General features: G+C 38.4%; 3 protein-coding genes across 3 annotated transcripts in view; 1 reads left to right on the forward strand and 2 right to left on the reverse strand.

Annotated features, from left to right (window-relative positions):
* agt (angiotensinogen) overlaps positions 1–3,131 on the reverse strand; it is a 3,649-nt gene extending 518 nt beyond the window's left edge. The window contains exons 1-7 of the mRNA XM_033979183.2: positions 3,038–3,131; positions 1,860–2,282; positions 1,138–1,504; positions 659–783; positions 439–584; positions 139–295; positions 1–66 (exon numbers count right to left, since the gene is read on the reverse strand). The exon at positions 1–66 is cut by the window's left edge and continues 518 nt beyond it. Coding sequence (XP_033835074.1) covers positions 1–66; positions 139–295; positions 439–584; positions 659–783; positions 1,138–1,504; positions 1,860–2,264 — 1,266 coding nt within the window. The 5' untranslated portion in view covers positions 2,265–2,282; positions 3,038–3,131. The remainder of the gene's footprint in view (positions 67–138; positions 296–438; positions 585–658; positions 784–1,137; positions 1,505–1,859; positions 2,283–3,037) is intronic.
* Positions 3,132–4,724: 1,593 nt separating this feature from the next.
* On the forward strand, positions 4,725–8,955 carry LOC117382133 (deleted in malignant brain tumors 1 protein-like). The gene is made up of 17 exons (XM_033979181.2): positions 4,725–4,812; positions 4,899–4,913; positions 5,016–5,114; positions 5,200–5,295; positions 5,369–5,467; positions 5,565–5,603; positions 5,671–5,769; positions 5,847–5,888; positions 6,004–6,102; positions 6,178–6,210; positions 6,287–6,431; positions 6,504–6,709; positions 6,785–6,960; positions 7,598–7,828; positions 7,899–8,059; positions 8,510–8,754; positions 8,829–8,955. The coding sequence occupies exons 1-17, from the start codon at positions 4,761–4,763 to the stop codon at positions 8,873–8,875; spliced, it is 1,884 nt and encodes a 627-aa protein (XP_033835072.1). The 5' UTR covers positions 4,725–4,760; the 3' UTR covers positions 8,876–8,955.
* A 222-nt stretch (positions 8,956–9,177) lies between these two features.
* Positions 9,178–12,838, reverse strand: ikzf5 (IKAROS family zinc finger 5). The gene is made up of 4 exons (XM_033979927.2): positions 12,423–12,838; positions 12,139–12,290; positions 11,828–12,001; positions 9,178–11,755 (listed from the first exon to the last, which is right to left on the reverse strand). Exons 2-4 carry the CDS (start codon positions 12,269–12,271, stop codon positions 10,788–10,790), a joined length of 1,275 nt encoding a protein of 424 aa, XP_033835818.1. The 5' UTR covers positions 12,272–12,290; positions 12,423–12,838; the 3' UTR covers positions 9,178–10,787.
* Positions 12,839–22,138: the final 9,300 nt, after the last annotated feature.

Here is a 22,138-nt window from a genome sequence, read left to right on the forward strand (position 1 = left end):
TTCCTGAGTCTTGGTTTGAGCTTCCGTATCTTCTTCTGACATCTCAAACGTCACCTTGTTGAGGGCCTGACACACATAATAGGCAAATTACATCCACAAATATATATCTCTTACGCAAATTAATGGCATACTGCTTACCTTATCGACAGTGAAGGGTTTTGTGTTGCTGAGTTGGCTAAATTCGGCCTGAGCACCCAACAGTTTGGCCTCAATCTCTGGATCCATGTTGGTCAGAAGGTCACGCAGATTATTCACAGCAGAGACGGAAAACTTTGGCAGTGACAGCTCTAGCAGACTGGATGGGAAAACAAATGCACAAGTTTATTATTGTTACGTACAGTTATAAAGTTATGAAAGGCAAGGTGGACTGTCAAATACAATATATATATATATATATATATATATTACAAGGTGTAGAATTAGTTTTTAAAAACTCACCCTTCCTGCAGGTTTTCTGTCCAGAAGGATATAACAGTAAGCAGCTTGGACTCAATTTCTCTCAGGCTGGTGCCTTCATGGGGCAGGACCAGTAACATATAGGATCTCTTACTCAGAGACAACTTGACCACTGTGCAGCGCCGAACCTAAAGGGTGGAAAGAGAAAGTGCTTAATGTGAGTTAAGATTTTAAAGTTTTTCTTTCATTGTTGAACATTTACCTTATCATTGAGGTAGTGGTAGGGACCTGTATGCGTCATCACTGGAGTCATGATGGTGGTTGTCTCATCCACATAAAACTCTTGCTCTGAGTTTTTTTCAGACTGAAAGACTGTTTTCCAGTTACCTGGAAATAATTTTAAAACATGTTTTTAAAGGATTTGTTGGCAGGGGACATTTTTCGTTGTCTTAATTTGCCCAATTTACAATAAGAAGTGCTTTTTACTGCACATTTTAAACAATCTCTTATAACCCTTGATACCAAACATTTGTGGTAAGAGAAAGACTCAATGATGCCTGATTAAGAGTGTGGTGGCAAATCAAGTCTTTGAGTGATTTTGTGTGACTGATCATGGGCCACCAGTCTGTAGTCCATGTTTTTATGTGTTTTAATATGTGACCATTGATGTAAAAAGTTCATATTATTTAAAATCTTGTTGTATTTAAAGTTGTCTCTAAATTTAAAATATTTTTGCCTTACCTTGGAAAGTGAAAGAGCTGAGAAACAGCAGGTTGCTGCTTGTGTTTAGTTCAGTGAAGATGTTTTCTACTTTGCCTCCTGATGTCTTCTCTACATAGCTGTTGATCTGCTGCTCTGTCTCCTGTGTGTTGGAGAAGTCCAGACTGCGGATGAAGGAGGAGTCGGAGAAGTCCTGTGTGCCGTGGACAAAGTCTACAGACAGCTGTGTGTGTGAGGGAGTGAACACCCACACCTGAGTGCTGATCTCATCCTTCGGCCCATCGTCCACCAGAAAGTTGATACTCTGCAGAGTCCTCAGCACTCTGTGTCCATCCACCAAAGACACACAGTCCTCACGGTCAGTGTCACTGCTCAGCCCCAGGAGGAGCTGGGAAACAAAGGCACAAATAGTATACATAGTATAGGATATAATATATTATTATTAGTACAACTAAACATCTAGGATACATAAATGCACTATTACCACAGCTACTTCAATTCAATTCAATTATTTTTGTAACGCCCAAAATCACAACAACAGTTGTCTCGAAGGGCGGGCAGTTGTCTCAATAACTTCTCTACTGAAGTAGAGTGCATTCATTATTATTTTAATATAGTTATTTGTTTTTCAAAACACTACTGAAAAAATAGTATGTTTCAGAAAATAAAAAGACAGAAAATGACCTTTTTGTAAGTCAGATCAACTATCAGCGATTCATTTTAGAAATAGTAACAAATCAAACCTGATAAGACCTGGCTGTTTTCTTGGATGCTCCAAAGTAAAGTGTGACGAGGGAGCCATATGTGTTGACTGGAGATAAGAGCGTGTTGCTGCTCTGCTGTTTGCCACTAAGTGCCTGGTACATCCTCAGGCCCACTGAGTTCAACTGCTTTGCTAAAACGGCTGTCGTCTCTCTGATGTTCTGTCTCTGAGTGTCCACTTGGGACATGTTCCTTGTGTCCGGTGTCAGGACGTTCATATCAAGGGGTACAATGGCGATGGTCTCCAAAGATTTGTTCTGGGGCTGCAGAGTCTCACAGCTGACATTTTCAGCAGCAAATAGGTTGAAAGGGTGAACATAGACCCGGTTTGCTCTGCTCCCACAAAAGATACAGCAGCAGAGGAGGAGGAGAGTAAATCGCTTCATTTTAACAATTGTGAGATTCTGTGGAGAGAAAAAAGTTTTAAAAGAAGTAGTTTGACTTAAGTTGAGTGTTCTACTGGGGGAATCTAAATAGTTTGTCATTGATAAATTGACTTGTCTTTGTGGGCCTTTCATTTTGCAGGTCAGTGAATGTAAGCAGGCAGTAGCCTTAGCAACAGAGGTCAGTATGTGAAGGCATCTGCTGGACTGGGATTACTTTTTATTGAAGTTAGTGCCCTATGGGCTAAGTCTTATAAGACAATATAAGTCATAATGAAAGAAATATTATTTTGACTTTAATCTTCTTGTAATCAATAACATAGAGTTGTCCCGATGACACGGTTACGTAAAATAAATTATCTTGTGAGTTGAACTGTGGTGGACTGCTGGACTTTTGGAAGAAATGAACAAACATGAGATTTTCCTGTATTTTGGCATGAAGCACAGGACGTGGCCTTGGTGCTGATCAATAAAGCAATAATGCATTTGATCAATCTTAATATAACCATACTCTGAAATGTACTGAATCCTTCAGTCTCATTAGTAACTGTGTTATTACACTAGTGACTGTAGACATGGTAAAAACTTTAAACACTTAAAACATAAAATTCAATACTCCTTTTCAATGCTTAAACCATACAACAATAGAATACACAACATAACAACTTTAATAGTTTTTTAAGTAAAGATGGATATCCAAATGGTTTAATTAGTCTTATCTCACAGGCTGCCTGATACAACTCATTTAGATATTTAAAATCTAAGTTTGCTCTTACCTTGTGATGCTGGTTAATTCCCGAGTGTTGAATGAGCACCGACTGGCCTGAACCCACTTTTAAAGTTTGTCTTTGCAGTTACTCATTAACCCAAAATCTGGTTTGGGGCTGGAGCTGCAGTGACTCATAGGGTGCTTTGTACTCCCCAACTTCCAATCAATGCATCTGGGTGAAAGCTTAAAAAGAGACCACTCAATGACTGTTCCCTTGTTGACGTGAAGGCCATGGTGGTGGTGACCCAGTGGCTCTGTGAAAAATGTGTGGGAGAGGAGTGACATAGATGGGCAGTTTGTTTGTAGAAAAGGCAAGCTGAGTGATTACGTGTGTGTTCTTTGAAATTTTGTTCGATCTTAGTGAGAATTTGTTTATGCTGTTCCTAAATTGTACAGAATTACTTGACCTGTTCCTATTTGCACCATTCATAAGACTGTATCATAGTATTATTCCAAAAGTGATACCACAACTATGTGTAAGGTAGACAAAATGAAATACCCAGATACTGTTGCTACTACTCAAAAAGTATGCAGTATCTTGTAAAGTAACATTTTTATAGTATTTCTATATTTCCATATATAGCTCACCAGTTGAAAATATTAGGTTTAACTTTTATGGATTTACCTTCTAGATATTTCATAAGAAAATACAATGTCATGAATGTGGCAGTCTGACTCTTGCCCTCCTGCTGGGACTGTTCACAATCTGAAAACCACCAATACACCTAATATTGCTAACAAAGCTTGTAAAGGTTTATTTGTCTTATAGTGTCTTACTCAGTATAGTCTAACACCAAATACCTGAAAAAGCATGACATGTCTTCTTTAAGTGAGAAGCTACATTAATCTTCCTAAGATGGAGTTACTTCCTGTGGTGACCCCAGAAGGGGAAAAATTAAGAAAACACAATACTAGGAACAACTGTATCTATTTGTCTTTGTCACTCACCATGACACATGGCTGTACACTGCGCAATGAGGACATCCTGCTTGTCCTGAGAGTAGAACAAACAAGTCAAATGTGTCCCGCAGTTTACATTTGTTTGGTTACTTTTGTTTACTTAAACATAATCACAATGTGCCTCTTTTGCACCTAACCCAACACAGACCGTGTCAGCTTTATTGTCACTGTATCTACAAGCAAGTATATTTTGTGCCAGTACAGGATCCTGATAAATGAAGTGGTGTATGTTGAGAAGGACATCAGTGTAAAACGTATGCCAAACAGTAGAAAGACTAAGAATTTATGATTTCTAATTTAACTAAAAGTAAAAGTATTTCTTATCAGTAGACTGGGTTGTTTAAAACAATATCAAATATTGAATGTCGAGGGTTAATGGCCTGATTGGGAACATTTGTGTTTGGGAGTAAATCATTACTTTTAAATATTAGTGAATCACAAAAGTATATAATCTAATGAAAAAGTAATTGGTTATATAGTATTTATTTGAACATTTAATGCAATTTGGCATCAAGTTTATATATTTTTAGACAGACGTGGTCTCCATGTTCATGAACATGCATGAGTTACATCATGCTCTAATCTCACCAAAACCATTCCACACCTTTCTCTACAAACACAATTTTTAGCACTACCACATGTGTGGTTCTCACAGTCATCTCCTTTTATTGAACTTATTCTGTTTTCTTAATGATGCTATAAAGGCGTGAATGATATAAAAGCTGTCTCTTTTTACACTGGTGACAACTTGAAGAGAAAGAGGCTTCATCATGTTGACTCTAGTGCTTCTGTGTGCTGTGATAACCTCTTACGGGGCACAAGGTAAGCTACTGGATCTATTGATTTCATTATTTCTAGTTTTAGGGTACAACTATGATCCACCTAATTATGTTTTATATTATTTCCAGCTTGGGGAACAACAGGTAAAACATTCTCACTTCTCACATTCTCTCTTTTATTCATATTTTGTCTAGCTACTATTGTAGAAATATTGCATCAATGTTTTTTGCCATCCTTTCCCTCAGGGCAGCCATCATGTCGTTACAACTGTGGAGCACACTTTGGAAGCTGCTCCTGCAGCAACTCTTGTCAATACTATGGCAACTGTTGCTATGACTACCGATGTAAGTGTGGTCAGCCAGGGCCAACCCTGTTGACATGAGTGTGAGAAAAATTATATTAAATTAATACATTTGACATTTTTCTTAGCTTACTGCATACATCCAACACCAGATGCAACACCAGATCCAACATCAGATCCAACACCACATCCACCATCAGATTCAACAGGTCCAACTCATTCAGGTATGCAAGTCTTAACTCATCCTCGTTTTAATTTTAACTATGTGAAAATTAACGCCAGTGGCCGTTCATTCAGATCATTATTCCTGTCTTTACAACTGCGGGTATCACCTGGGGGTCTGCTCTTGCTCCAGCTCTTGCCAATACTATGGAACCTGTTGCCACGACTACCACTGTAAACCACTATTACAGCAACTACATAGTTTTTTTAAAATAATAAAATGGTAACCTTTAACCTTGTAACAGTTTTACCGCTTCCACTTCTCATTTAGCTTACTGTGACAGTGCCAGCACCCCTAGCCAAACCACAGGTACAGAATACACTTTAACAATGACAAAGTGGCATCACAACATTCCTGACATTCTTGTGTTTCTCAGGGCAACCATCATGCCGCTACAACTGTGGGCGCAACATGGGGTACTGCTCCTGCAGCAGCTCTTGTCAATACTATGGCAACTGTTGTAATGATTACTACAGTAAGTCCATGACAACCTTTAATATCTTTATTAAGTGTATAAAATATTAAAGTAATATTTTTTTCCCAATCATATAGACTACTGCACCTATACTACAAGTTTTCCTAGACCTACACCAGGTAAAATTAGTGTTGTTATTAAATAAGTTTCTTGGAAGCTGCCTAACTATGGTCCCACAAATGTTATTATTTTACACATATCCCAATGTGAAGTTCTATTGTCCTTCTTGTCTAGATAACCCTTCATGTCGCTATAACTGCGGCTATTCCTTTAGAAACTGCTCTTGCTCCAGCTCTTGTGAATACAATGGCAACTGTTGCAGGGACTACTACTGTGAGTGTGTCACAAGCAAATGCTTATTAAGATGTATGAATTCTTTACAATGACATACATTTTTCTGTCATTCAGCTTTCTGCTATTACCATAGCACCAGCAGCCCAGGTATTAAATTAGCTCTGTAAAATAAATACATTCAAATCTTCCCAGTATAGTGATTCTTGATACTCTTTACCATTAGGAACAAACTGTGGAGGCTCATTGTCTGGCTCGGGCTCCTTCTCCAGCCCTAACTACCCTTACTACTATCAAGACAACTCCTACTGTGTCTGGCAGATTAGGGCATCATCTGACCAGAACATCTATCTAACATTCACATACCTGCAGTAAGTTCTCCTTTCATTTCAAACTGAACAATCAGATTTAAATGTATCTTTAGTGACCATAAATCTCAACAGGCTGGAAAACTGCTGCTCTTGTGACTACATTGCAGTCTATGATGGACCATCTGTAGGGTCTAGGTTCCTGGGAAAAGTATGTAACGACAGTCAGAGTTCTTTCCACTCCTCCTCCAACTATTTGACAGTGCTCTTCCGTACTGATGGCTCTGTGGTAGGACGTGGATTCAATGCTCAGTTTACGAGCTCCCTATCCTCTGGCCTAGGTACTAATGACAATCATGTTTATAATACGACAGTGTATATGTATCTAGTGTTACAAAATGATGATTCTTCAACAGGTCGAGTGGACTGCTCTTCAGACAACATGAACATTGTGATCTCCAGGAGCTACCTTAGCTCACTTGGTATCGACGGCCACAATCTGTATTTAAATGATCAATACTGCAGACCTCATATCTCCTATTACAATGTGGTCTTCAATTTTCCCATTAACACCTGTGGTACTGTCCGGGAGGTAATACACTCAAACAGTATCTCACATTTCATTACTTAATCCTCGTTGGTAATTAATAATAGGCTGCATTAAAGTGACATCTAGAATAGTTTTAATTCTATGTGGGTAATCGGCTGTTGACCTGATTTATGGTTAAAATCTCTGTAATTACTGGGCCTATCCACTTCAAAAATTGACACAAAGTTCTATGTCCTCTCCGTCCATATAAATAAACAAAAGTGGAATAGTATTTTTTTTTTTCACATTAGCTTCTAAAGTGGTTCCATTATCTAACCCCAAAGACATGATTCTTGTTAGTTAAAAGAACTTTAAACCACACTAATATGGTAAGTTTGTGGAGCCAGCCCCAAACAAATAATGATAAGGTTCCACATTTGGGGAAAAAAAGAAGCTTGGAGATTTCTTTTGAAAACATAAAACCACTTATAGAGCTCACAGGTTTCAACTTCCTGCTAGATGCAACATTTTGAGGACTTTTCCCATTCAAAAGGTATAGTATTTTGTTTTAAATTGTTGATCACAGTGGCAAGGGCCCTCTCATCATTCTGAAACCCATGGATAGGCCTTAGCTTTCCATCTGTAATTACGAGATCAAATTCTGAAATGGGAACACAACCTATTGGGCTTTTTGTTTCAGTTTGACCACAGCCGAATCGTGTACACCAATGCCCTCCGCGCCTTTTCCTCCTCCTATGGGGAGATCACTCGTCAGTCTCTGTTCAGACTCAATGTGAGCTGCAGAATGGAGCAGGACTCTGTTTCTCAGATAATTTATGAGGTTAAACACCATGATAATGTTAGCATCTCCGGATCAGGCCGATTCAACACTTCAATGGCCTTCTATACATCTAGCAACTTCTACTACAAGGTACAAATTAGAAGAGGTATATGTAGTAGTCTTTTCAATCCAAAATACTAACTTATTGCTTCTCTGTTAGGTTACACAAGTGCCATATCTAGTGGGGCTAAACCAAAATCTGTATGTCCAAGTGAGCCTGAGGCGTGGAGACAGCACCCTAGTGGTCTTTCTGGATACCTGTGTGGCCTCACCCTCACCTCATGACTTCCACAGTAGATCCTATGACTTGATTCGCAATGGGTGAGGGAACAACAAATATTGTTATTCATTCAGTTCATATGATTTGTGGTTAAATTATGTGAATAATTGCCAACTGCAGTCCTTTGTTAAGTTACAAACATTATTATAATTATAAATGCTAAATAGCCTAAATAACTAACATAATATAATAACTCATAATCTAGATTTTGATAAACAACTAATAATACAGTTTCACTTAAGACTTAAACTGCTATTTAATATATATATATATATATATATATATATATATATATATATATATATATATATATATATATATATATATATATATATTTGATTTATTCAGATTCTGAACATTTTAAATGATGATTTTAAACGATTACATATGGATTAGTGTTCATGGTAGTTATGTATTATAAACTAATAAATAACATATTTTAGCAAACATGTAAAATAGGCTGTTACTAACAAACTCTTCTTGATCCATAGGTGCCGTGTTGACTCCACCTTCTACTCATACTCCTCTGGGACCAGTCCCTATGCACGATTCAGATTCAGGGCCTTTCAGTTCCTGCGTGCCAGTGACCATGTGTACATTCAGTGTAAGGTGCTCATCTGTCCAGCTTCTGACTACAACTCTCGCTGTCGCCGTGGCTGCAGTAGACGAGTGGCCCGAGAAGTGGAGACTGAGCATGAGAGTGAAACAGTGGTCCTCGGGCCCATTCAGCGTCAAAGTAAGCATGTTTTTATTACTTTCTTAATATTGAGATTAAATTAAAGTTTATACTTATTTGAGTTACTTTTTCAGAGCTAGAGAAATGGGCAAAGGAGACTCAAAAGAAGACTAAAGGTTAACTTGAGACTCAAACACTAACCCATCTCATAATTTACATTCATCATCACTACTCCTAAAGCATAATTTTACATCTGATTAAAAGCATTATGAAAAGACAAAATGTGTGATATTCATTACAGTTGGATTAACACATTATTACTGAGTATGTCGTATTATTGCATTGAATGTATGGACTATGAACTCCTTACATTAACCCTGTTGTTACTATGTTCTAGTTTGATGCATATAGTGTTCACATTCTCTTCTAAATCTGTGTAATCCCTCAATTATGTTCTAAATTCATAGAAGAAGAACCAGCGACAATGGGTTAAAAACACTTTACTTATAAATTAGGCTTGTCAGTCCCACAATAAAATGATTTTTAATCCCAGAGGGATGGAGCATAGCCAAAAGGCATTAACATTCAGTTTTATCTAGTCGACTACAACACAATTTGCAAACCAAATAAGGCAGTCTGTATGGGATGTCCCTTATCATTGGTAGGCATTGACGAGTATCTGGTCCTTTTAGCCTAGGGATTCTTAACCTCTTGACTCTGGGGCCCAACTTTTCCAGTTACAAAATAACCTGGGGACAAGGGGTGGCAATATTATAAAATGTATTACAATTTTCATAGTCTGATCACACATTCATAGTCTGATTAATTTTTATCACCAGTCACTCATGACTGGAGCTGACCAATGAAAATTTTACCACAATAGCAGTGTTCAGATGACAAAGTTTAGCCGTACTGCTCAGCCCCACTCTGAACTGTTCACTTAACTTTATAGTTACATTACAGGCACTGCCCTACCATGGGCCCCTATGGTTAAGAATCAGTGCTTTAGTATGTTGTTAAATGCACACAACAGTTTTAAAGACACTCTGTGAATTAGAAATCTCACTGCAACATGTTTTGACACATAACAACAATCAAAACAATACAATACTGAGTAAATATTCAGAAAAGTCCTGGGCTCCACAAATTCTGGTGGGAGTGATCACAAAGGATAAGATGTGGCATCCCTGACGCTACGTGGCAATTCTGAAGGTGAGACACAATACATGGTGCTTCTGTACTAGCTACTGGATACTAAATAATGTCATAATGATATTTGAAATAAAAATAGTCCTCTGAAATGTGGGAAATATGTTGCAACAGTAGTTCAAACTAAGCAGCATCATAGCATAAAATATTGGCAAAAAACTATAAAGGACAGACACTTGCCATCCCAAAATAACCTGGTTATCAAAATAACAAATGTTATATTAACTATTAACAAATGATGATCTATTCAGGCACTGTAACAAAAATCAGCCATGTAGGTGAAGACACACTAGAGAATGTCTTCTCAACTTCAACCAAAGCTTAAGTAAAAATCAAATTTGAACAGGTAATCTTCATTCACTCTAAGGTATTATGTGACTACTACCCCGATGATGTTCACGATTAATATAGGTATGACTTATGGAATACAGTCAAATGAAAAATAGATTTATCTACTGCAGAAAGATAAACAAACAGAAAAAGGCTTCCCAATGATGAATAAAAATGTCTTAAACACCCCAAAGTAATTTCTTAACTCAGAACATTGTTCATTCCTAAAGGTGCATCGCAAAGAATTTAAAAGATTAAGAAATATATCCCAGTTTGCAACTTACATTATATCTACGTTAGGGATTAAATGTGTAAATGTGAGAAAGTTAATCATGACATATTTGAATGTTAGTTTAAATCCAGAATTCTTTGCAAACAGATCACGTTGCACCTTTACAAAAACACTTCAATGGTGATTGTTAAATACACAAGAAAACAAGAAAGTTTTCCTGTGAAAGCACAATATGGAAAGGCTAAGCTACATTGAGGCCGAGTATAGGACCAATAAATAAAAAGACTACAAAATTGAATAAACAGCTGAGTCTGAAATGTTTCTACTGCTTGTGCTGCCCTCGGGCAAAGTGGCAAGCAAAGTCATACTTGCTCTTGCATTTGTAGCCACAGATGTTGCACTGGAAAGGGTTCTCGTAGCCATGACAGCCCATGTGGATGGTGTAAAGGATGTTATCAGGAAAGTAGATGTCACAGTGCTGACAATGATGAAGCGTATGGGAGTCCTGCAAGGGAGCAGACAGGCCAGGAGCTGGAGTACTGGGTTGGCTGTTGGAGATGCTTGGAGTACTGTTGTGCCCGCTGTGCTCACTACAAGGCACTCCTCCTGGACTACAGTTGCTGTGAGGAGGGGCCCGGGGCTCTGGGGTGATTGGTGAAGAGGAGGAGGCATGTGCCATGCTCGCAGTGACTGCCACAGGAGCTGTAGCAGGATGAGGCTGCTGGATGAGGAAGGGCTTCTCATCCACAACAGACTCTGCTCCTGGAGACATAGGCCCCTGTGTCTGCACTTGGGTCTCTGACGGGAGGTTGGCCAGTTGACCTGCCAGAGTTGACAGCTGGTTCAGTGGATTTTCCATGACCATATCATGGTGATGGTGATTCTGGTTCACAGACAGCCCTTCTTCACCTGGCCGACTCTGGTTATCATACACCTCCTGCCGCAGATGTGGCAGCTCATGTGAATAGTCACTATCGTTGTCAGCTTTATGTACCACCATTGAGGGAGGGCTGAAGTTGATTAGCAGTCGGCGACCGTAGCCAAGTGAACTAGCTTTCTTTTGTAGGACACTCAGCATCTTCTTGTGAGAAAGTGAGCGGGCCCCTTTCATTGGCAGGAGTTTGTGTCGTCTGCGTCGATGATGAGACAAGTTACTGCGGTCACTACAGCGGAAGGAGCAGAGCTCACACTTGTAGGGCTTCTCTCCTGTGTGGGACCTCATGTGGGCTTCTAAATGTCGCTCATACGCTGAGGCAAAGGGGCACAGGTGGCAACGGTGAGGTTTCTCTCCTGTTTAAACAAAGCCATGGTTCAGAGCCATATTCACTTGTTATTGTTCTAACAAAAAGTTTGAATGAACACCTGTATGGATTCGGATGTGCTCGATCAGACGTGCAGTGCCTCTTGTGGCATAGTTGCAGTAGCGGCACTTCAGCTTGCCATCATAGGTCCTCTCAAAACCGTCTACCAAGATCCCTGAGCTGTCCTCTAATGACATGTCCACAGAGGCATGCTCTAATCCATTCTGGGTGCAGTCTGAGGAGGATAACAAATTACTTCATAAATCACTTTAAATCTTCTGTTAACTAAGCTATTCTAATGATTTGTACTTTAATTGTGGTGCCCTGCTGCCATATAGACTTAGGTGATAGTAAAATAAAGAACAGATTTACCAGCTGGTAGTTCTTCTTCCTCTTTAACGCCACTCACGGAGCCTGAGATCATGTTGACGTGTTGAGTTTGTTGACTGAGGTACTCTTGGAAATCTCTCACGAAGTCCAGAGTGTCTGGCTTTTCCTCCCCCATGGATGCAGACTGGTGCAAACTAAAACGAGTTTCTTTCAGTTGGGACTGTTTGATACATTTTATAAACACACAACCTAAATGGGAAAAAACAGCAAACAAAACAAGCAAACACGGTAGAAGTATAAAGTTGAAGTAAAATATGTATACTCACCTTTTTAAATGTTGAACAGGTATAACTTGCGGTGCTGGATGTTTATAGGTAATACAGGCACATTGACGTTATTCCACGATATCAGAGGGACAGGAAAACAGCGTAATCAGATGTCTTTTAGCTGGCTCAGCCTCACACTCTTCTTGTCTTTATCATTTTACTAACGCTACCGAAGCTAACATAGAGCTAATGCTAGCTTATCGCGGACAAAGCATCTTTAAAATCTATACAGACCATGGACTAGCCAAGGTAACGTTACACTATTTACCACCAAATAAGCGAAAATAAAAATAAAGAAATTCCCCAGACGTTTTAAAACAATGAATCAAAAGAAAAAACCCAAATCCTATTTTATTTGGGGTTAAAGTTCGCGTAGTTGCGTCGGCACAAACGGTCCTCCTCTTGCTTTGGTTCCCACCACGAACAGGTTCCTACCTTAAAATCTCTTTTGAAAACGTGACTTCAAAACAACTATTATAACTATAATAATAATAATAATAATAATAATAATAATAATAATAATAATAATAATAATAATAATAATAATAATAATAATAATAATAATAATAATTATTATTATTATTATTATTATTATTATTATTATTATTAGTATTATAATAATAATAATAATAATAATAATAATAATAATTATTATTATTATTATTATTATTATTATTATTATTACTATTACTATTATTATTATTATTATTATCATCATCATCATCATCATCATCATCATCATCATCATCATCCCTCATGCTCTAAAAAGTGACATATTGGGACAGAAACAATTGCAGTATAGAGAAATTTTAAAAGAGTGATTATCCTCTACCTTGTAGTAACCATATAGTCTTAGCAATGGTCTACTGATTTTGTCCATCACAATGGCTACTACTAGTAGAAAATATGTGAATTCATGAAAGCATACATAGCATAGCTTCTCTTCTCACCACCTGCATGCAAATCTTACATTTTTAACACTTGCCACTAATGATGTTAACAGATACCTTCTACTAATATCTGTGGCAAGCACTCTTGCAATTACATGTAAGTGGCAAATGAGGCACAACAATTGCATTACTTTCAAAAGTGATTGGCTCATTCATGTTTTATTATAATCAATAATTTACAAGAAGGCACTTGGTGATATCACATCACCCCATTTGTGTCAGAGTTGTAGGAAAACCACTGGGGAGAGGATGACAAATGGCCAGGTTGAGTGAGGCCCCCATATCCGTTTACCACATTACAACTAGTACTGTCAGCAGCCAAGAGTTACAGCAGTAACTCTGTACCACTAAACTCTTACTGTAACACAAGTGACCTATTGTATATGACACAGAGTACCAGTAGCTGTACAAAGAGAATGTGAGAAATATCCCAAAATATCTCTCTCTCTCTCTCTCTCTCTCTCTCTCTCTCTCTCTCTCTATCTATCTATCTATCTATCTATCTATCTATCTGTCTGTCTGTCTATCTATACAGTATATATACAGTATGTGTGTGTGTGTGTGTGTGTATATATATATATATATATATATATATATATATATATATATATATATATATATATATATATATATATATATATATATATATATATATATATATATATATTATATATATATATATATATATATATATATATATATATATATCTTGGCAAATTTTCTAGTTTTTTTTTTTCATTGTGTGTGTGTGTGTGTGTGTGTGTTCTAGGTTTTTTTTTTTGGGTTTTTTTTTTATTTTTTTATTTACCCATGCATACCCATAGTCACATATCTGTGGAAATGAACATGAGCTTGGCTTAGGACATGTAAACATGCACATTTTTTGTTTGACTGTTTTATCTTTTTCAAACAAGCTAGTTGTATTAAAGTGAGAATGGCTGTGATGATGTATACAACTCGAACACTAGATGGCGCGAACATACCACTGCTGAATCACGTACTGCCTAAACCTTAATGTATATGGTCCATAGTATTATTAAAATACTCCTTCCTACAAGATTGAAATATAAGACGTAGCCCTAGATTGTCTTTTAATTCGAAATGAATGAATAAATTGATACACACTGACTACTGCTACTTCTACCACTGCTACTACTACTATTACTCAGATCTGATACTGCTCCAGACAACAGTGTAAACTAGCCCTGCCCTGCCCACTGCTGTCCCATGGGACCTCATGTAAGAGACAAACAGGAGAACACATGACAGTCGACCTCATCATTTGAACCATGACCACCAGAGCAGGCAATTACACCACCTTCTAACAGCCTGTCCACACTAATGTTATTTTATTGCAATTTAATTATGCTCAGGTTTCCACTGGAGCCAGATCCTGTTGAATAATTTACCCCCAGTCACAATGATTTGTCGCCAGTAAAAGACAAAGTGCACCTTTCCCTGCACTCCCATTCATTTGAACAGTTACAGTGTAATTCCAATCAGATAAATCTTTATGCAATAAATGTATATTGTATTTGTCCTGTTTATTGTAATGCCTAATTTTGACATAAAGATTTATCTCATCTGAAAAATTGGGGTTACAAATGGTCAAACTTAATTTTGAATTTAAGACTTGTGATATATTTAGCTGTTCTCTAAAGGGCAGTGTATTAATTAGACTTGAAGAATAGAGTAGAGAGGATGGCATTTAGACCCATCATCAGAGTGCATTGATGTATAAAGAAAATAGTTCATTGCACATTGTATTTGTGGAACATGGATATAAATAATAATGACAATATAATGTGCCACATTTCATTTAAATGATACTGGGTGTTCACCTGAACAATAAAATGCACTGGGCTTTGATCCACTGTGCAGGCTTACTGTTCAACTATGTGGTGGCATCAACCAATTAGTATGTTGTGGTCTGCTGGAGCAGCAGCATCACAGAGAGGGAGAGGAAGAAACTGGACAAGGTCATCAAGAAGTCCAGCTCTGTCCTGGGCTGTCCTCTGGGCTCTGTATGGAAGGTGGGAGATAGGAGGGACCTGGCCAAAGAAGAGATTCCTCAGGTTATCCATATGTAATCATATGCAATACAGCAAATCACCAGCATGCTATACGCTGCATATACTTAACGTTTTGTTCGTGTCCATATTTTCTGTGTCCGTTATTGTACTTAATAGTTACGCAAACTTGTTTTGTTTTAGACTAAGTCGAATTTTATTCCTATTCATTTAGCATGTTCTCTTCTATTAATATTTTATGTTTCTTCTACTGTTGTTCTTGTATTACTGCAACACAGAAATTTCCCCAGTTTGGGACAAATAAATGTTCTCTTATCTTTCCTTATCCTAATAAGGATCCAAACATTTCTTGAGACACCTTTTTTACAAATAACTCATTTGTAAAATGATTTTACATTTGGTGATTTGAAAAGCCTTGTATCAGATGTATTTGATGCTGTGTATTTACAGACCAAAAATAATTCCTTGAAATATTACATGGATAACTTGCAATGGTCCTTATAAACACAGTTTGCTCACAAACAAACTAAAATGTTTTATTCAATTTGCAAATTATCTGAAAACTTTAATTTAATTTGATCTGGTTATGATTGATATTTGGTTAATACAAAGTCATGCAGTTGATTAGAAAATGGTGTTTTGAGAAAGCAGATTTATCTTGTTTAACTGTGCGTATAGGTTCATGGACAGCACCTGTCTTGAAGAAGGTAGCAGTGTTATCCACTTGCTCCAGCTCACAGCTGAAAAGGGCCTGAATGAAAAGGTTCCCTTGTCCTCTTAAGCGCTTGATTCACTGCCTGTTTGTAGTTTAACACCATACAAGACAATTCATTTGTTCCTTCTTTGGGAAGGAAATGGGAATTTAATTTAAGGCAGATTTTAAGCACTTTTTAAAAGGCCCCAGTGTCATTTGTTGGCTGCATTAGAGATTACCCTTCTAAAAAGCCTATTTAATCCCACACAAGTGCGGCCATAGTAACAGCAGCGGCTCTTGGAGGGAGAAAGGTGAAGGGGGGCTTGGAGGAGATTTATTCTTCTTCTCCTGACAGTGTTTCTTTCGGAGTCTGTTGCTCCACGTGGTGTGTTGTGAAAAAAGACACTGAGAGGTGGAGGCGGGATAAAGGAGGTATATATTAAGCTTTTCTTTCCTCTCACCACTTAATTTCCTTGCAAGCGCACCTTGTGCCAATGTAATGAATGTAATTGCTGCCTTTGATGAAAATGCTATTATCTGGATCACACTTTACATGGGCAAACAAGACTGGCCCTCCCTCTGTCCCCTCCTCCCATTTAACTTAGCAATGAGACCCCCCAATTATGCAGAGAACAAGTGCCTTTTCATAAAGCCAGCGTGTTGCTCTTGATTGGTGAGGCTTGGACACGGCTCCACGCGAACAAAGGATAGATTAGACGTGATATAGGCACCACCAAAAACCCCATTTCCTTGATTAATTTCCTGCATGCGTTGTTCAAAGAGCCCACTCTTTCTCCCTTGACTGAATCCTATCTCTCCCTTAAAGACAAACTTTCATCATTTGATAGATGTGGAAACTCAATGGATAGACAGACATTTTATTGACCTATGCTTGACCACAGCCTGGGCAGGAGGAGCATGGGGAGGACAGTATTATTTGTCATTTTCAAAAACTCCAAATCTTTGTTGTTGAAGAGTACACCTGTCGTCAAATGGGATGTGCTCATTCATCACTGCAGAGCGTGTTTAACACCTATTTGATATTACTGATATGATGGGGCTTTATGAGGCGATGCACAATAAACCGCTGTCACCTCAGGAAGTCAGTGGGCTCTCCTGACTGCCTTATTACCGCATTATAGCGCTACTCAAATCCCAACACACACTGCCTGATACATTCTCAAATTCTGTCCCATAATGCACTGCGCTGAAATACTGTGGCCAATCACACCCACTGTCACATGTGACAAATTATACTATTACTCTTCAAAGACTGTCACCCTTGAAATGTATTCATAGCCATTTCTTCTTTATTGGTGAGTGATTATTCCTCTAAGCAAGCAGGTCTATGGTGATAAATTGGTAATCAATTCATTTGACTAGAGTGCTTTAAGAATGGCTGAAAGGGATCTGCAGCATTGGCCATTCACCTGCGCATACATATATCTTCTGCTTAGTCCTCATACTATTGGCCTGTGATAAATGCCTACTGTCTGCCCACCTGACTCTTACAGCTTTTAACAGGTTGCCATCCGGACCGGGTCACCACCGAGAACGAATTGGACAATATTTTTGACTGAAGTGGCATTTTAGCAGTATTTATTTGACGCTGTGCCTACCAAAACCATGGGTCACAAATAAAGAAGATGGTATAATAGCTTTTGACTGGCCCGGCTAGCTTCCCCGACTTGAAATGAAGTGTCCAGTTGTGAGTTATCGTGGCCAAACGTCATTTGTACAGCCTGAAAAGTGGAGGCATTTTTCTAGCTTGTCGTTATCTGGCTATAACTCATTGTCCTGAATGATGTCTCCAAACCTACAGTTGGACTAATACGAGGATTTCAGTGGCACGCAGGAGAGGCTAGCAAATGGATTAGCCTGTCCATAGCAGATAATATAGTGCATCCACAGAGGTATCCTTAACACTAGTGGGATCCTGTCACACACTGTGTGTCACTGAGTTGTGTAGTCCACATCACAGCTAGAGGTGTGTCTTTAGTGTGACTGTCAGTATGTGAATGTACTGTACATCTGGGTAGTTAAGTACTAAACGACTGAAATTCTTTTACCTGATTAATCATAAAAAAAATATTAAAATATTGTAAACGTTTTTTAAAGAACTATTCTGATGGTTGTAAGTATCTCAATATTAAGTAAATTCATAAAGGTTAATTTTCAGGCATTTTTGAGCAACACATTAGGACACATTAGGTTTTATCTATCAAATTTTGAAACTTAAAGTGCACTGTGTAGGTGCCTTTTCTGGTGGAGTGTCCGCTACCTGCTCTATCAATGAAGATAGAATAGTTTTGCCTGGAATGTTCCACATGGAGATAAACTTACATGAAGGTGCCATCTTACATGTGAGGAGTGAAGTGTTTTTAATGAAAAAAAGCAGTAGTTGTGTAAGCATGACGGCTAGCTGTGCAGTGAAGGAATAATGTAGTTGAATTGGTTTTAAAAAAACATGGAGGAACATTTCTGGATTACTAATAAATAACCTTAGGAAGTAGTTAACAAAAAGTAAATGCTAGATAGCTCAAACCTCTGGAAAAAAAATGATTGAGGATTATTTTAACAATAATATGAAATTCAAAATCTGCGTAAGATTGCCATACTATAACAACTTGCAAATCTTACTTTAGTTATTCTCCAAACTCGACTGGACCAGCAGCAGGACTCGCGTGTCCCCAAGGCATTGTTAGCCAGACGATGATGATGGCCGCCTCCTCTGCTATAATGGGAGGCTTGACTGACCTTTAACCTTGTATCGATCTGCGGGACCGTGTCCAGCTGGGCCTCCCAAAAGCCAGTCATCTGAAGAGGTGTTTAAAAGCTACTGGCACTGGCTTCCTATTTCTGCTGCTTGGCGCTCATTAATTACATCATTTACCTGTGACAGTGACAAACCTGCCCGGCCACGCCATGCTTTATTAGGGTCACTGTATGGAGCCCAGGCCAAGGCGGATCAAAAGTGTGTTTAGCTGTGTGTAATGGCCAGTGAAACAGCCTATCTCATACAGCACAGGCTTATGAGTATAGATGCATGCTCCCAATACCACTGTCCTGTTTATTCTGATTGATGTGATTTGCTTGGGGAGAGGAAAGTTACCGCAGTCCCTGTAAAACACCACACAGACAACAGTTTGTGACATGTTTTTGGACGGAATATAAAAACCGTACAGATTTAGAGCCACCATCTTTTTACGATCTTTCGGTGTTTATTGCCATTTGCTGACTCAGTTTGGTCTGAGCTGGAGGTTTGTGGCCCCTTTAAGTTCACAACTTTTGCTGTGATTTCTTACAAAAGTATATACGTATTGTAATAATAAAGCAAGTTTGATAGACACATTTGTTATTCATGTGCTCCACACCTTGGTGTCATCAGCTACTTCAGCTCACCTGAAGTAGACTGACAAAACACATCCCACATCAATTACACATCCCACATTCATTGGTAAAGCATCTTGCCCAAAGACACAACAATTATGGCCCAGACCAATAAGAAGTTTCTTTTTTCTGCGAGTTTAAAGGTGTTGTATTGTCTTAAAACATGAAAAACTGAGTTCATTTTAACCATCTGTAGAGCTCCAAAGTTATTCCTCATGTGCCTTATGCATTCTGAGCATCCTAATTATTCACAGCAATGAGTTTACCACCACTTTTCAGAATTTTCCTGAACAAGAGTGGAGTTTTCTTGTGACGGTAAAGCTGACTTGTGACATGCTAACTCACACTTCCTGAATATTAAACAATAATGCAGACAGACAGCGCAAAGCTGCTTATACAATATATCTATACTGGGGCATGACAAATTTTGCATGTTCTTTTCTTTTTATATTTATAAAGTAATGACTCAACAGTTTGACCTAGACCAGGGGTGTCCAAACTATGGCCCGGGGGCCAAATGCGGCCCGCAGACCAATTTTTTTTTGGCCCTCAAACATACAGGTAAACTGGTCCAATTGATCATATTCAGTACTTTTTACGGCAAATTTGAATAATCCTACCAGTATAACCTAAATAACATCACATTGCATTGTCAAACAGACCAAATGTTAATATTTCAAGCCTATTTAAAGTATGAAGTCAAAACTATGTTAAATGCACCATCTGAATTATCCACTGTATTGACCACTGTGGCCCTCCGTGTCGAATATTTTTCAAGATGTGGCCCTCGGTGAAAAAAGTTTGGCCACCCCTGACATAGACCTACTAATCTGCCCTATCTAAGTTTGTAGTTGTCACTGCCTGGATATGTCTGTACAGCCACCATTAAGGGTACAGTCAGTTAGGTTAAATAAGCTCATCATTGTATTTAACCTGAATACTTGTGTTGGTTTGCATGGCTCCTGGTGTCTCTGAATGTATATGAACTACTCTTGCTCTCTCTCAGTCACACACACCCCCACACACGCACACACACACCCCCACACACACACCCACACACACCCACACACCCCCACCCACACACACACACACACACACACACACACACTCTCTCCTTCACTCACTCCTCAATGTGGCCCTCAGCACAATAAAAGAGTATTGGTTTCCTCTTGCCATACCTTTCCCCACTGCACTAGGTGTTTCAATCTTGACTCAATCGAGAAGGCCTGACCCTCTAGACATAAAGAATTGGCTTTAAGGCTTTGGAAATGGGGCTAAATCTGCTGCAGGTCACACTGGGGGAAAATAAGCAGCAAATGTAAGTAAGCATGAAATAGTTATTCATAAATAACCCAGACGACAGCAGGCTCTCTAATGGTGCCAAGAGGCTGTAAAAGAATATGTTGCCAATTCCTGCCCTATTAAAGTGAAATAGAAAAGCCAAATACATAACGGAAAAGTTGGATACGTGGCGGCTTGGTGGAGGCGAGATGGAAGGCACGTTCAGAAGTGTAAGCTGTATAGTGGAGGTGGAGTGATTACAGTCAAGGTCTCTCTGGTGCGTAAAACAAATGCACCCTTTTTACATCAGATCAATCGCTCAATAACTGGACGCTTTCTTCTGTATGTGCACAGGTAGGCCACCCTTGGCTGTCCCTGCGATGGCGGTTTGATTTGCACTTATGTTTTTACAAATAATCAATGGTATGTTTGGACCTATACAAAGGGCCTTCAGCAGTGACGTGGTCAATATGACAAAAATTACAAGGTGGGACTCAATCATGGGAGTAAGTAAAGACAAGTAAAAATAGGTTACTGATGTATGATTTGGATCAGATCAAAACATTTACTAGAAATTTAAATATTTAGACCAATGCAATGTCTAGAGTTAAAATTGTTAAAATTTTCAAATAAGGACCTAAAGTGAAATTTCTGCACATATGCAGGTCATTTTACAGCTATTTCACTTAAACCTCAACTTATACATTTAAAGACATTTCTGGGATATAAAAAAGTGTATTGTCAATAGCTACCAACACCCTATATTATATTTTATAATGATACAATCAGCCCTCATTATGATTTTTTTAAGACTTTCACAAGTAATGTTTCTCATTCAAATGTGAAAATGGATGAATAAGGTGTAGCATATGGCCAACTGCCCATACTTCTCTGCAGTATGAGTGAGAGAGAGGCAGAGGAGAAGGAGGGGTCTGATTTGGAGTCCCCTTGAGTCACAATCGGTTATTTATTGCTATTAAATGGTTAATTTTGCAGCTTGCCCTGAGGACAGCGGCCTGTTTTAAGATGTGAGTGAGATAGACTTGTCAGGGCCAAATGCACTGAATTCAAGATGTATTAAGAGGCCATTTTAGGAGACCCATTAGTGACTGCATGGGTCCCAGGGTTACTTTTGATTAACAGATGGAACAAAGGGAACAGTTTTTATTTACATTTTGGCCTCACATTACAGTCAATAGAGTTGGCATATTCATACAAACCTCCTGATAACTGCAAATGTAACCCATTATAAACTAGAGGTTGTAGTTTGGTTATGTTGTTACACTTAAATTAGATTAAACATGTTAATTTACTTCCAAGCTTTTTAATAATATCCTTGTAAAGATATTATATTTTATTGCAAATGCAATA

Source organism: Periophthalmus magnuspinnatus, chromosome 15 (genome assembly GCF_009829125.3).
Source record: "Periophthalmus magnuspinnatus isolate fPerMag1 chromosome 15, fPerMag1.2.pri, whole genome shotgun sequence".
Lineage (NCBI taxonomy): Eukaryota > Metazoa > Chordata > Actinopteri > Gobiiformes > Gobiidae > Periophthalmus > Periophthalmus magnuspinnatus.